Source organism: Castor canadensis, chromosome 9, assembly GCF_047511655.1.
Source record: "Castor canadensis chromosome 9, mCasCan1.hap1v2, whole genome shotgun sequence".
NCBI lineage: Eukaryota > Metazoa > Chordata > Mammalia > Rodentia > Castoridae > Castor > Castor canadensis.
In genome coordinates, this window is record NC_133394.1 from 41000071 (window position 1) to 41014046 (window position 13976).

Genomic DNA, 13976 nt, shown 5'->3' on the forward strand with positions numbered 1-13976 from the left:
ATATGAAGTTAAAATAAACTTAGAAAATGAGCAGAATGGAATAAAGCCTTGAAATATTTAGTCCTACTTGCGCATCCTTTAAACAGTCACTACTGTGCATATAAACATGCTCCAGAGAAGTCTAGGGAGTTACTGAAATTACAAACCAGCTGGTGGCAAACCAGGCTCCTCAACCACACACTTACATTACTTTTACCTGATAGCCCTGTGGACAGTGATCAGAGTCAATCAGAGGCCTGGAGAGATTCTCCAACAGCAAACACCCTGACCGAGTTCAGGACACACTACAACAAAACATGGCACCTTCGCATCCGAGAAAACTGTAGTAGCAAGAAAGGCACTGTCTCCTTTCTCCTCTGAGGCAGGTCATAAAGTCTAGCAAACTTCCCCTGAAGTGGTCACACCCTTACATTCCTGGCCTCCTCTCTGTCTCTGAAGGAAGAGGTATTTTGTCTGAAGACCTGAGGACAGAGGTGAATCTAAACAAGAGCCTTAGCTTAGTTCCCAGCTTTGTCAGTCTTAGACTGCACTCCCTTTGTCCAGTCATCCTTCCAATACAACTGTCCACTCTTCATCAAACCTGAGCATAACACATGGGCTTATCTGTTTCTTGGGGTCTTCCTTTATGAAGGCTCTGGTGTCATGTAAAACGTGTATTAAATACATTTGTATTCTCATATTAATCTGTCTTTACAAATAGGTATCTCAGCTGTGAGCCTAGGATGAGTGAGGAAAAATTCTTCCTCCAACATTACCAACTACCCAGCTTTGTCTTGTAAGGAGGAAAATGCTAAGGAAAGCCATGTACCTAAAAGTATACCTTTGAATCTTCCTTCAGAAACATACCTGGCTCTCAAGTCAGAAGACAAAAATTTTCCTGATTTAGACAACACAGCAAGCCTGATCCTTTACAATAGTCTCTCAAGATAGGGTTTCTGTTTTCCATCACTGGCTACTTTATTATTTATTTATGCCCTATCTGAAAAACAACTAAAACCAAAAGAAGGGCAGGGGGAATGTCTCAAGTGGTAGAACACTTGTTTAAAAGCTCAAGGACCAAATTCAAGCTCTACTACTGCTAAAAGAATTAATAAATAAAATAAAGTAAAAAATAAAAGCAGCTTTTAGTTCAGTTGATAGGGAATAAGAAGTAGAAGGAAGACAAAACAGTTCCTAAATAGAGAAAGCAAATTCCTTTACTCTCCTGGCTGGCATTCAGTGAGGTATTGATCATAAACCTATACCCCATCCCAAACTCATTTGGATCATTCCCACATTAAAAAAAATTCATCCATTAATTCAGGAGAACCTCAGACCAAATGACTCCCTTAAAACCATAAATGAGATAAGGAGGAAGATGAGGATGATAGATATCACCAGTACCAGTTGGGGGGGAACCATCAGAATAAAATTGTTACTTTATTTCAAAAATGAGTTCCTCCTTGAAATGCAGGAACTAGAAGTCATGTGGTCTGCAGAAAACACAAAGGGTTACACTGGCCAATTCTGATGAACAGGTAACACTAGCAAACAGGGAAGAATATCAGTTTTACCTGACATGGAAGTTTCATTACATTATGTGGGCTGGACTGACAAGAAGAGTCGAATAGATTTTAATCTTTTAGCTTATTGTTACTCATGTTTTTCTTGGATAAAGAAGGAACAGAATATACAACCCAATACCTAAGCTCCAATAAAAATTTTTAGGCTTGATCTCAAAGATTATCTTTTAAATTTTTTTGAAGGAAGACATCATACTGTTTGTACCACTAAATTACTTGGATCATTTTAAAACAGGTTTGCCTCTAAGATGACGCTAAGTGAATTCATCTCCCTTTGAGGCAGGGATGAAAAGGAATGCAGTAATAATGTGCATTCCATTCTTTATCTTCAAAACTCTGCAAGAAGCTGGCTGGGAATTTCCTACCCACTATCTTTGAGGTCACTCACTGATTTATTCATTCACTCAACAAATAGTTTGTGAAAGCCTACTCTGCCCTGAAGCTAAAACCTAATTTTCCTCTTCTTTGCATATGGATATAAAAGATCTCAAACATTCCTTCTGACCATGAGAATTCTACACCCCACCCCCCATATCAAGGAACAATTTTATTTCCTGACTCAATTATGTTCCAGTCATTCACAAAAAAACAGATGAAGAACATCTGAACATTTATCTAAGATACTGAACACATTTCATGTTGGGAGACTGCCATAAGCCTTTGAGGGCCGGGGTGGAATGCCATAGTTTAGATCTGGGACTTTCACCCAAAGGCCCTTGTGTAGGAGGCTTAAACCTCAGTTTAGCACTACTGGGGGAAGTGACCTAGTGGGAGATGTTTGGTCCCTGGGGTTGTGTCCTTGAAAGGGAAAATGGGATCCTGGCTCCTTCCTTTCTCTCACTTCCCAGCAATAACATGAATAGGTCTAGTCCACTAGGTTTTTAAGCCATGATGTGCTGTCTCACCACAGGCCCAAAAGCAATGGGGCCAACTGATTATGGACTATGTCCAAAAACTCCAGAACTGGAGGAATGGCTCAAGCGGCAGAGGACCTGCTTTATAAGCACAGAAGCTGAGTTCAAACCCCAGCCTTACCAAAACAAAAACACTACTGCAAACCAAAATAAACCATTCCTCCTTCTAAGTTGATTATCTCAGGTGTTGGTTATAGTGACAGAAAAATGAATGACACAGATACAATGCTTTTCTTCCCTCTGAAATCCCTTTAACAAAACTCTGCCCTAGGGGGAGAGTGACCTAGGACTTTGTTCTTGTTGGAGCTGTATCTATAACATGGCTAGTGGTCACAAGAGAGCCTTGTGTTATACATTCCTAGCCTCACTCAGCTTCTGTCTGCAGGGAACTATCCCTCTGTCATGGCTGGGACCAAAATCCACAAACCACAAAAAAAGCAACAGCAACCTCTCCTCACCTTCTCTTTTCCAAGGAGGCTGCCTTTTGGTGGGGCTATAGCTAGAGAACATTTCTAACAGTAGACTACTCAGGTATATGCTGAGTATTTGGAATGGACCTAGCCATCAGAGAAAAATCAATAGGTTAGTTGGTGAAGCTACTGTGTTAGCAAGAGTAGCCTCAGTTCTGCTGCAGTAACAATCTTTTTGTTTTTTTTCTTTTAGTCATATGTGCATACATTATTTGGGTCATTTCTCCTCCCTTCCCCCCACCACCTCCCTTTCCCCCACCCCTTCCCTCTCCACCCCCCTCACCCCCTCGCTACCAGGCAGAAACTATTTTTCTTAAAAGCAATCTACCTCGGTTGGCCCAGCATACATCATGGGAGATGGGAAAATGGCCACCACTGTTGTTTCAGGATTCAGAATTCCTTCCTCCAGCACAGCCGCATGCTGCTTCATACGCCACATCAAAGGAACATCATCATCCTTTGTCCAGCCACCAAGAGGATGAAGGAGGAGTACAGGGCGCCGGTAGCCCCTCTCCAGAAGTTGCTTATGAGTATCCTGCATTAACAGAGCATGTCCGTTGTGCACAGGGTTGCGTAACTGAAACGCAAAGACAGCATCTGAAAAGACAATTTCCAGAGTTAAGAATTTCTAACTTGAAATTCTTCTCAAAGCTTGATGCTTAGGATCAAGCAAATATATGTATGCTGAGAACCAGAAATGAGTGAAAGCTATGTCCTGCTTTGACCATTTATTTTACAGTGCATGACATACATTCTACTGCATATTAAGTAAATCTTACATGCTTTAGGATATATAACAGAACAATCACAGATTTATAACAATTACATTATGCATTCATGGGAAAGATGTCAGACTTTCTTTCTGGCTCTAACATCTCAGTTCAACTGCTTATGACAGATTTAAATTCTCATTCTGTACCTCAATGACCCACCAGGTCAATTCTTCCATAGGAGCTAAGTAAGACACTACTTTATTAAAAGGAGACAAAAAGGAAGAAATATTTATAGTTTCAAATTTTTACTTACTATCTAATTAGGCTTATTTATACTAACCAACTTGGTTGACTAGAATTCCATTTTGTTTTGTGACATGAGGTCTGGGTTTTGGATTATAGTTTAGCAACAATGATACACCTTATGAGCACCAATGCTCATTCAAATAAAGAAAACTGAAAGACTGAGTTAGTGAACTACTTCCTATTTACACCCCTAGCTTCATTCCTACGTGGTGCTAGCTACCAGGAGATTTCTCTTCTGGTCAGAGTACAGAGACAATCCACTTAGAGGAGCTCTGTGTTTACTGTCCCCACAACACATGGCACTTTATCCCTCTATGTTGACCCAAGCTCGACTCAGAGAGGAGCACCGTCCCTCCCCTAATACTTTTAAGTAAAACAGCAGACATCATCTTCAACCTATTTTCGATTCTGATCCTGATCTATTACCAGGACAAAATTACAGGAGGAAGACTGTGGCACCATACTTCACTAAGATTCTTTGGTTTTGTTTTGCCACATCCTATAATATCCAAGATGTATAGCATTATTATTATTATTATTATTATTATTATTATTATTATTGGAAGTTGTCCAGTTATCTTTTATACATGTACAGTGCTGGTTTTCACCTAGAAAACAGATGATGTGAGTGACAGAAGATACAAAGCACAGGAAAGTCTTGTTAAGTATACAAGCACTTAAAATCATTCTGCTCTGAGATGGAGAAGGGATACAGATCTGAAAAATTTTTTATTCTTCCTTCGAAATTCACCTCAAAGTTTGTTTTACAAACGGACATAGAAGACCTTGAAACATCTCTTTGACCATTAATAATGAAATAACTCCACTCCTCAGCACTTTTACTTCTTAACTCTATTCCCCTGCAACTTTCTAAGGAAGAACAGATCCAGAGTGCCTACTGAACACAGGAGCGCTAATATCCCTTAGTTAAGGGAATTACTGCCTGAACGTAATCCGCTACTCTGGCTCTGGCCAAAATTTCATCACTGGGTTTAGTTTTCTGGCCACTCTTCCCTCACCTCACCTTGTCCCTTCTGAATAAACAGCTTTAAATCACCAAATAACACTTACTAAGCATTTAAGAATTCTCGTCCTGGGCTGGTGTGTCACTGCACTGGGGAGCCCAGCACAAGCCTGCAGCACTAGCCTGCAGCACCAGGAACTAAGAAACTGTCTGGTACTTGGGTCCAACAGAGCCATGGCTAAGATGATGGTCCATTTGATTGGAAGACTGTTTATGTACAGGGATGTAGTACAAAGAAGTCTGTTTGATTGGAAGAATGCTCAGATACAGGGAGGTCGTGCAAAGCAGTCACTAAATTGAGAACAAGGGAGACAAAAATTCTTACTATAGATGGAAGACATAAATACAGAAGGAGAAAGTAGAGAATAGACTATATGGTATTGGACTAAAATAGAAAACATCAGTGTGACTTCATGGCTTTCAGTTATATAAAAAGATACACAAGGAATATTACAAATACATGTGTGTATGCATACAAGACATCACCTAGGATCTGTGGGAAGCTGGTTCCAGGATGCCCCACAATGTTTAAGTCCCTTATATGAAATGGCACAGCATTTGTATAGAAGCTTTGCTCATCCTGCCAGATACTTTAAATCATCTCTAGATTGCTTGTAATACCTAAAACAATGTAAATGCTATTTAAATAGATGATAGAAAATATTATTTAGGGAGTAAACTTGAGAAAGTCTGTACATATTCAGTTCAATTTAAATATTTTTGATCTGGAGTTACTTGAATCTGTAGATGTATAACCCAAGAATTTTGAACCAGCTGATGCGGAGTCCATGGATAAAAAAGACCAGCTATATAAGCACATCCTAGTTCTGTCTACTGAAAGGTCTTACTAGTTAGTAGCAAAACTAAATCCCCAATTTTGCATTCTAAATACCATTCCCCACTTAAACGAGCAAAGACTCCTTGGCAAATGGCTGTTTTAGGACTAGGGCAAGGACAGTACAACATGACATAGAATATTGTTTTGTGCTATAGAAAAAGGAAGTGCTCAAGAAACGATGGGGACATGTCAAAAGAACATAGCAAACAGTTTGGCAGATCCCCAATGGCAAAGAAAGGACAAGCTATGTATCCAAGTAAATAATGATAATAATGAATTGTAACTCAATGAATAAAATAGGCATCTGTGAATCCCTAAAGAATAATAGATAAATCAATTAATGGGGAAGAAATTGAAATTCTTTCTTATAGCAGAAAGTCAACCAAGGGAAGGCTAGAATTAGAGTATCACCATTCAGTAGTATTTGTAACATACTAAAACTACGGAGATAAGGTTGGGGATGTTACTAAAACGAGGATGTAAGTGGTACAATGCTTGCTTAGCATGCACAAGGCCCTGGATTTGATCCCAGAACTGCAAAAAATACACACACACACACACACATAAATATAAATAAAATGATAAAACTAACAAGTAAGAGTCTGGTGACAATGGAATATTTACAGATTCTGAAAGTCTTTCCCACAAATACTTATAAGTGAGTACATAATAATTTGTGAACAGTAGAAAAACCTGGTAAACACAAATTAGACAAGTGATAAAGTTTAATTTTAAAAACAGAAGTTAACTTTACCCATGAGAGACAAATCAAAATTGTAAGCCCCTTGATGTGATGCACTGAGTTATACTTCTTCCCATCATATTCTTCAATGTATGACCTGAATCTAATCGTGGAGACTGAGCAACAATAAAAGGAAATGATGTGTGCTCTACAGAAACATCAAAGTCATGAAAGACAAGATGAAGGCTAAGCAACTGTCCTGGCTTCAAGGAGACTAAACAGACATGCCCCAGATTCTGAACCACAAAAGATGGAGGGGTAAAGATGACACTTTGGTGGTGCCGCTGACTGGCTTTGCATTAAAAAACATTGTTAGGACAATGGCATAACTTGAACGGAATATATGCATCCGAGAATATTCCATCAATACTATTTCCTGAGTTTGATGAGCATGACACAGTCAGGTAAAACACTGTCCTTATTTTTAGGAAGTACAGGTGGAAATACTAAGGAGGAATGAAGCATCATGGTACTTCATTCTCTCAGAGAATGAAAAGGAATCTAGGTGAAAATATAGTGGTAGTCTTGTAATTTTTCTGTAAATTTTAAACTCTTTTAAAACTAAAAGTTAAAAAGTCTTGTTTTGGTTTGCTTTGGCTTGATTTTTGCTAGGGAGTATGTCGAGGGGGGCAGGTGCTTTGCGGAAGTTGTTTTTTTTTTTTTAACAAGAACTGGAAATAAGGAGTTTGATCTTCCTTCTTCCTTCAGAATTGTTACAAATTACTGGCCTTACTTTTACTTCAACTGTTTATAAGGAAGAAAGAAGGGAATTAGTAAGACAGAGATCAGGTGCCTGAGTAAATATGAACACATGAATTTAGAATTTTTCACAAGCTCGTATTCTCATACCCCAAACATGACAGCAACAAGCTGTTCTCCAGTCTCAGGAATAGAAATGCTTTCCAATTACAGTAGAAAGTAATGGTGAATATAAAGCTTTTAACAACTGGTCTCTGTGCTGCTGCTTCTCCAGGATCTTTCCATCTTCTCTGCTGTCTGGGCCAGAAGGTAAATAAGGGCTAACCTAGGAAGAGGTTCTGTGCTCCTGCTGCAGAATGAGAGGCTTCAGAAGAAAACTAAAACATGGAGGGAGAAGCAGTTGGGGAGCCTGGAAACCACCAGCACCACTAGCTTCTGCTAACACTTTCTCATCCCAGCTCCTGTGTATCACTTCAGAAGCACTGCTTTCTTCCTTCCCTTCAGGGCTGGTGAGGTCACCCAATGGACAGAACCCCCCAATGCCTAAACACCTCATGGTGTCCTTTAACCTTGACATCCTTCCCTAAATGCTCACTTGATGAAATGACATTCAGAGCCTCATCTAAGGGTGCTTCTGCATGCTGCTCCAACCCGCCAGACACAGGCTGTTTTCACTGATTTGAGGTCACAGCATCTCTAGCTCACAGCCACTTACAGTCAAGAAAGTCCACTGACTTCATAAACTACCTGCTTCTGCCTTAATATCCTCATGAGTCATCCTGACACTACTGAACTTTCTGACATCTCTGTTCATTCACTCACTTGATAGTTTGTAATTCAACAATTCTACAAAACTTTCTCAGATGTATTCAACCCTGTACTGCCGTGTGCTAGTCTTAAAGAAACTGTGTAAGCTCTTCCCTTTGTAATCAGCAGGACACAACAGTCTGTGCATAATAAACACTAACGGGGCCTTATTTGGCTTAAGTGAACTTCATCCTTCCACTCCAGGATATTGGTCAGTCATCAGGATTCAAAGAACCTGCCATCTGGAAGTATAACACCTTGCAATCAGCAATGTGGGTATTTATTACAGACCTCTCAATCCTATCAGCTACAAAATGGCTTAAAAACAGTTAAATTGACTAAATTAATGTTGTGTACAAGACAACAGCCATCATGGGGTATTCAAAATACTTCTTCTAAGAGGGGAGGAGGAGGAGGAGGAAGAGGTAAGAAAAAAAACTAGGCATAATAAATAAATAAATAAACAAACCAATATTCCCACTTTCTCTCTCTTGAACTCATCAGTGGATGAGTTACTGGGTTCCTTAAAGAGTTAGCAGAACTACAAAGTAAATTCCTTGGTCTGTGGCTTATTTGCCTTAGTCTACAATGGAAAAGTAAACAAAATAACACCATGAATCTTTGCTGTTTGATGTGAGGCTACTTTAAACCAAGTTGTAATCACTCATTACACAACAAATTCCCTAAATGACTTTAAATGTTTGGTTCACAAAGAAGAGTGCAAAACAGATGTAATATTAAAGTGCCTAATTATAAGCAATAATTCCATGATAAGATCTCTACAATGCAAACAATTTACTAACATCAAATCCAGATATGAATTCAAATTTTGGCAAAAAAAAAATTAAGGTGGTCTCAGCAAGTCCTCCATTAAACGTGTTTCTGTTCACCAGAAAAAAAAAGAGAAGCCTACATGCAATAAACTATCTATTGCTGCTGGCTACAAATAATAGAAGACCCAACTAGAAGTTTCTTAAGTAATTCAAGTACATACTTTCTCTTTGAATAAGAAATTTGGAGGTAGATTACTCCAGTTTCAGACCTGTGTAAGAACACAGGTTAGCATGTCTGGGATTCTTCAGAATACAAAACAAAACAGCTACAAGAGCTCCAAACACTGTATCCTAACAACAGCATTCAAATTGGGGGTAAAAGAAAAGAGAAAGTGAGAAAGGGGTTTTTTTGGTTATAAGCCAGTTTCTTATTAGGAAGGAAAACTTTTCCTGAAAGCCCTCTCCTTTACATCTCAATGGCCAGAACTGACATTCATGTGGACCCTAAATCACACACTAACAAGAGAATTGGGCACCATTACTGTATCAATTATTATTCACTCATCAATGGGCCCAAAATGTATTAGCAAGAAAGAAGAGAATGAGCTGTACATGGGAAACTCTCAAGTTAGTACTCAGAGAAGTTCCTGGATTGTTCAAGTCAAGTATTTATTCAAATTTAGAGGAGAAAAATAAAGCTCAGAAGGTAGGAAGGAGTTAGGGGGAGAGAGGGATATCCTCCAATCCCAAGGGGCCAAGCAGGAATGTGACTGAATGGGGGTGGAGGCAGACTGGGTGGGAACTGTAGGGAACTAAAATGTGTGGCCCATCTTGAGGCTTCTGGGTCTTAACCCATTTCAAGTTCATACCACCTTAAATTTCAGCAAACTACACCAGGAATAAACAGATACTCCTCCTCTAATCTTCACACAAATGTGGACAGGTTGCCTTGGCTACCAGAAAGAAGCTGTGACACTCGTATCTCTTACTATATGCCAGGTGCTATTCTAAGTGCTTATGCATCTGATCTCATTTCACTTTTTAAAACAGAACCCTGTGCCTCAGGTCCCATCAATGTCTCTCTCTTCCATACTGCAAGCCCCTGTCATATTTATTACGGATCCTGAGCTCGTGGCACAACAGCATATAAAGATGCACAGAAAGCATTGTCTAAATAACAGTGAATACAATAAAATCTGTTGTTCCAGTGCTTGCTCCTATGAGACATTCCACTCATACAATACATTTTGAGATATAAAGCACACTGTTGTGAGTGTATAATTCAAATAGCTTCTGTTCTATAATTCTATTCAGCTTTCCCATGTGAGTTTTATAATAAGTAAATGGTCAGTTTGTTGTAACCATCCATCTTCCACGTTGTATTCAAAATGCTAGATCAAATTACTCATATATAACAAAACTACTCAGGCTGGTTTTGATTGCCTACTTTTCCTTACATATTCCATTGCTACATATATCTTTACTTATAGCCTTTTTATACATTGTTTCTAATGTTGTACATTAGAAAAAAACTTCTGTAAGTTATTAGATAATTAGGGCCGCATCTCACCAGCATTCATATCTTTAAATTTCTGCTTGAGCTCAGCAGGAGTAAGGCGATATTGATCAAGACCATCATTCCAGTAAATTCGGTCCAGGACTTGAAGATCTCCTCCAATCAGCCAATTTCCTTGTTCCATAACCATCTAATAGGAAGAAACAGAAAATAATTTGTTTAAACAGAAACCAAGACCAAAATAAGTAAAAACATTCCTCTCATGAATGGTGAATACAATGGTAAGCTACTCTCCTTATTAAAGGCAAATCTGTTGGGTGGTATCAATTGTATTAGGATTACAAATGCTACAGAATTAGAATGCATTTTGTAATTTCTCAAAAACCTTGTGAAGCAGGCATCCAATTTACAGAAGAAAAACAAACAAAAAACATTTCATTGTTGTTGGATGTTGATTAACAGCATAATTTGTAACCTTGGACCATCCACCCACCGTCCCTATTCTCCAATCCTAAACTACTGAACCATTAATGATCAATGACAAATTCAAACTCATACAACTGGTCAAATTCATTGACAAATTCATCTATATTATCTCAAGTTTTATCCAGCTTCACTCACTCTCTTTCCCTGCCTCTGGAAGGAGGAGCTGGGATCTTCCAGGACCTGTCCATCGTCACAGTACAGCTCGAGCATCCTCTTCCCCCACCCTGTTTTATGTGCCCACAGTGGACATTGTTTCCTTTAAAACTCAGTCTACTTTAAAATACCAAACAACTGACTGAAACTTAACTTCGATGCTAACATTGCACACATAATGCATAACGTAAACGAGGCCTTCTGGAGAGACTAGTTCTATTTTGCCATTTTCCTACCAGAAATGCAATGTAAAAAGACCAGAAATGATTATGTCACCCTGGTGTGGGCTCCCATAGAAGTCTGACTTCACATCTTCCTTGTAAGTATATGATCAGGATTCATTCCCACCACAAACCTCCAAAAGTAAACACTATGCCCAGCCTGCCCCCAGCCCTATAGTCCAACACCAGCAGCCAGCTCAGTGGCTGGCAGAGTAGATTTTTTTTTTAAGGATTTGTTATAGGCTGGGGAGTGTTTCTAAGTAGAAGAGCATAGGGCTTAACAAGTGAAAGGTAAGGGGATTAATCCCCAGCATCAAAAAATTTAAAGACTAAAAATATTTGTTGAATAAATATTTGTCTGGACCAGAATGACAAGACTACATTCTTATTACACTAATCTAAAATCCAGTCACAATTCTGCAGATCCAATGGAACAGTTAATACACAGAGAATGCCCACATTTCAGCACAATGTTAGTGGCAAATCAAGATAAAATGCAGCAAGGTGCATTCAGAACCTTAATGTAGGGGTGGTTTTTGCACGTGGTTCCCCACTGTCTGGCACAACGTTCCTCTTTCCTGTGCTCAAAAAATTCTGGGTTTCGAAGAATAGCCACACGGCGGCCCTCATACATGAGAGCAAACGCTGTACAGCCATCCAGCCTCTCTTTGTCCTCGTGAGTAGCTGTCAGAACTATAGGCACTGACAAGTTGATGACACCCCCTGGAGGCACAAAAGAACATAAAGCACACAGCACAGATTATTCAACAGGCCTCACCTTCTGTTCAGTGTACACACTCCAAATAAAAAAGGCTCAGGGGTCCAGTGACAGTGTCACCAGGAATACACAATCAGGAATAGGAACAAACAATTACCCCAGAAGTTTTAAAAAAACAACAAAAAGTTAAAAAATTAATACTGTGTAAGATAATACATTAGTACATCTCACAACTCACAACAACCTATCAATCTGTACTTGGAAGAAGTTTTATATAGAGTTATAGAATAAAAGTAACTGTTTACCAAGGAAGATCAGAAGATTATTACTAACAGTGCTGAAAATCTACTGCATGCCCTGTTACACGAATGAGGCTCAGAACTATGTTCCAGGCCCTTCAGGAAAAAGTTCAATCCTTGTTAAAAATAGAATTGACATAAATAACTACATTTCAAGTGGCAAACTGATTGAGTACACTGGAGTACACCTGCATATCCTTGCAACAGGAATACAAAAAATACCTCAAAAGGTTTTTTTTTGTTGTTTTCGTTTTAAATACAGTGAGAATCAAACCAACATCAGCTACCATTGACCAAGAAACAAAGACAGCATCAGTGGTTCCACTTAAACCAAAACCAAAAGCATAGCCTTAGTTCCCAACCTTCAAGCTACAAAAGTTTTTGCTTTTTAATCAACTCATCACGTACAAATTAGAAAAGTAAAATGCAGGTGCACAAGGCGTGGTGGTGTGCACCATAACCCACTACTATGGAGGCAGAGATAGGAAGACCATGAGCTCACGGCCAGCCTGGGCTAATACTGAGACACGGCCTGCCTCAAAAAAAAAAAGTCAGGTGTGGTAGCTCATGCCTATAATCCTAGCTACTTGGGAGCTGGAGATAGGAGGATCTGTTCTAAGGCCAGCCCTGGCAAAAAGTACAGGAGTCCATTTGCAAAATAACAGAAAACCAAAAGGAGCTAAAGGGGTGGCTCAAGTGGTATAGTGTTTGGCTAGCAGCACAAGGTCCTGAGTTCAAATGCCACATGCCCTCCACCAAAAAAAAAAGAAAAGTAAAACATCCTCTTCAATTCATATTTGGATTTACATACTGAAGCAGCTGTATCTTTGAGGGAGTCATGGCACGCCTTCTTTGGACAAAAGGTATCAACACTATCAATGATAAATGCCTGGCCACTTTTGAGATTACAAACACTAGATACAGTTTAAAACAGAAAATGAACAGGCAGATTTGCACCAAACTCCAAGACTGAGTCACTACTAAACAGTTCGTCCACAAAGACTACCATCAATTCCAAGGAAGAAAATCAAAGTGCAATTTTTAGTCTTTATATTCTTATAATAAAGTTTCTTGAGTGTTATGGCTTGGATATGAAGTGTCCCCCCAAAAGGCTCAATGTGTTGCCAGCTTGACTGCTGGCTGCTGGTGAGACTGACATGTGACTGGATCATCAGCGCAATAACCTCATCGATGGGAAAAATCCAGTGATAAATTCAAGGCTGTATGAGCTATTCAAAGGTGGGGCCTACTTGGAAGAAGTGAGACACTGCAGGGAGTGTCTCCTCTTTGAGGGCCTGTCTCCTCTTATGAGCCTTCATTTATTTCACTTTCTGCTTCCTGGCTGTCATGAGCTTTCCTCTGCCATGCCCTTCCCCCATGTTTCTGCCTTGCCACACAGGCTTGAAAGCAATGCAGCCAGCTGACCATGGTCTGAAATCTCTAAAAGCCAGAATCAAAATATATCTTTCCTTCTTTAAGTGGTTTATCTGAGATACTTTGTCACAGTAATTGAAAGACAACTAACACAAGAAGAATGACTTGGAATTACATTTTTGAACATCTATTTCAGTTTAAGGAAATCAGACTATAGAGAACTTGGTAGAGCTCTGTGACATTCAAAAATACTTTTTTATGTGCACTTAAGAATACTTATCAGTGGCACACCCATAAAGTTCAAGGCTGTAATGCTAATGTACTAGACATCAATTACTTTGGCAATTTTTTAAAACATTTT

The 13976-nt window shown here is 39.2% G+C and overlaps 1 protein-coding gene across 1 annotated transcript in view; it reads right to left on the minus strand.

Annotated features, from left to right (window-relative positions):
• Papss1 (3'-phosphoadenosine 5'-phosphosulfate synthase 1) overlaps nucleotides 1-13976 on the minus strand; it is an 87132-nt gene that overhangs the window by 31367 nt on the left and 41789 nt on the right. The window contains exons 8-10 of the mRNA XM_020187041.2: nucleotides 11742-11947; nucleotides 10419-10554; nucleotides 3275-3543 (exon numbers count right to left, since the gene is read on the minus strand). Of these exons, the coding sequence (XP_020042630.1) occupies nucleotides 3275-3543; nucleotides 10419-10554; nucleotides 11742-11947 (611 nt within the window). The remainder of the gene's footprint in view (nucleotides 1-3274; nucleotides 3544-10418; nucleotides 10555-11741; nucleotides 11948-13976) is intronic.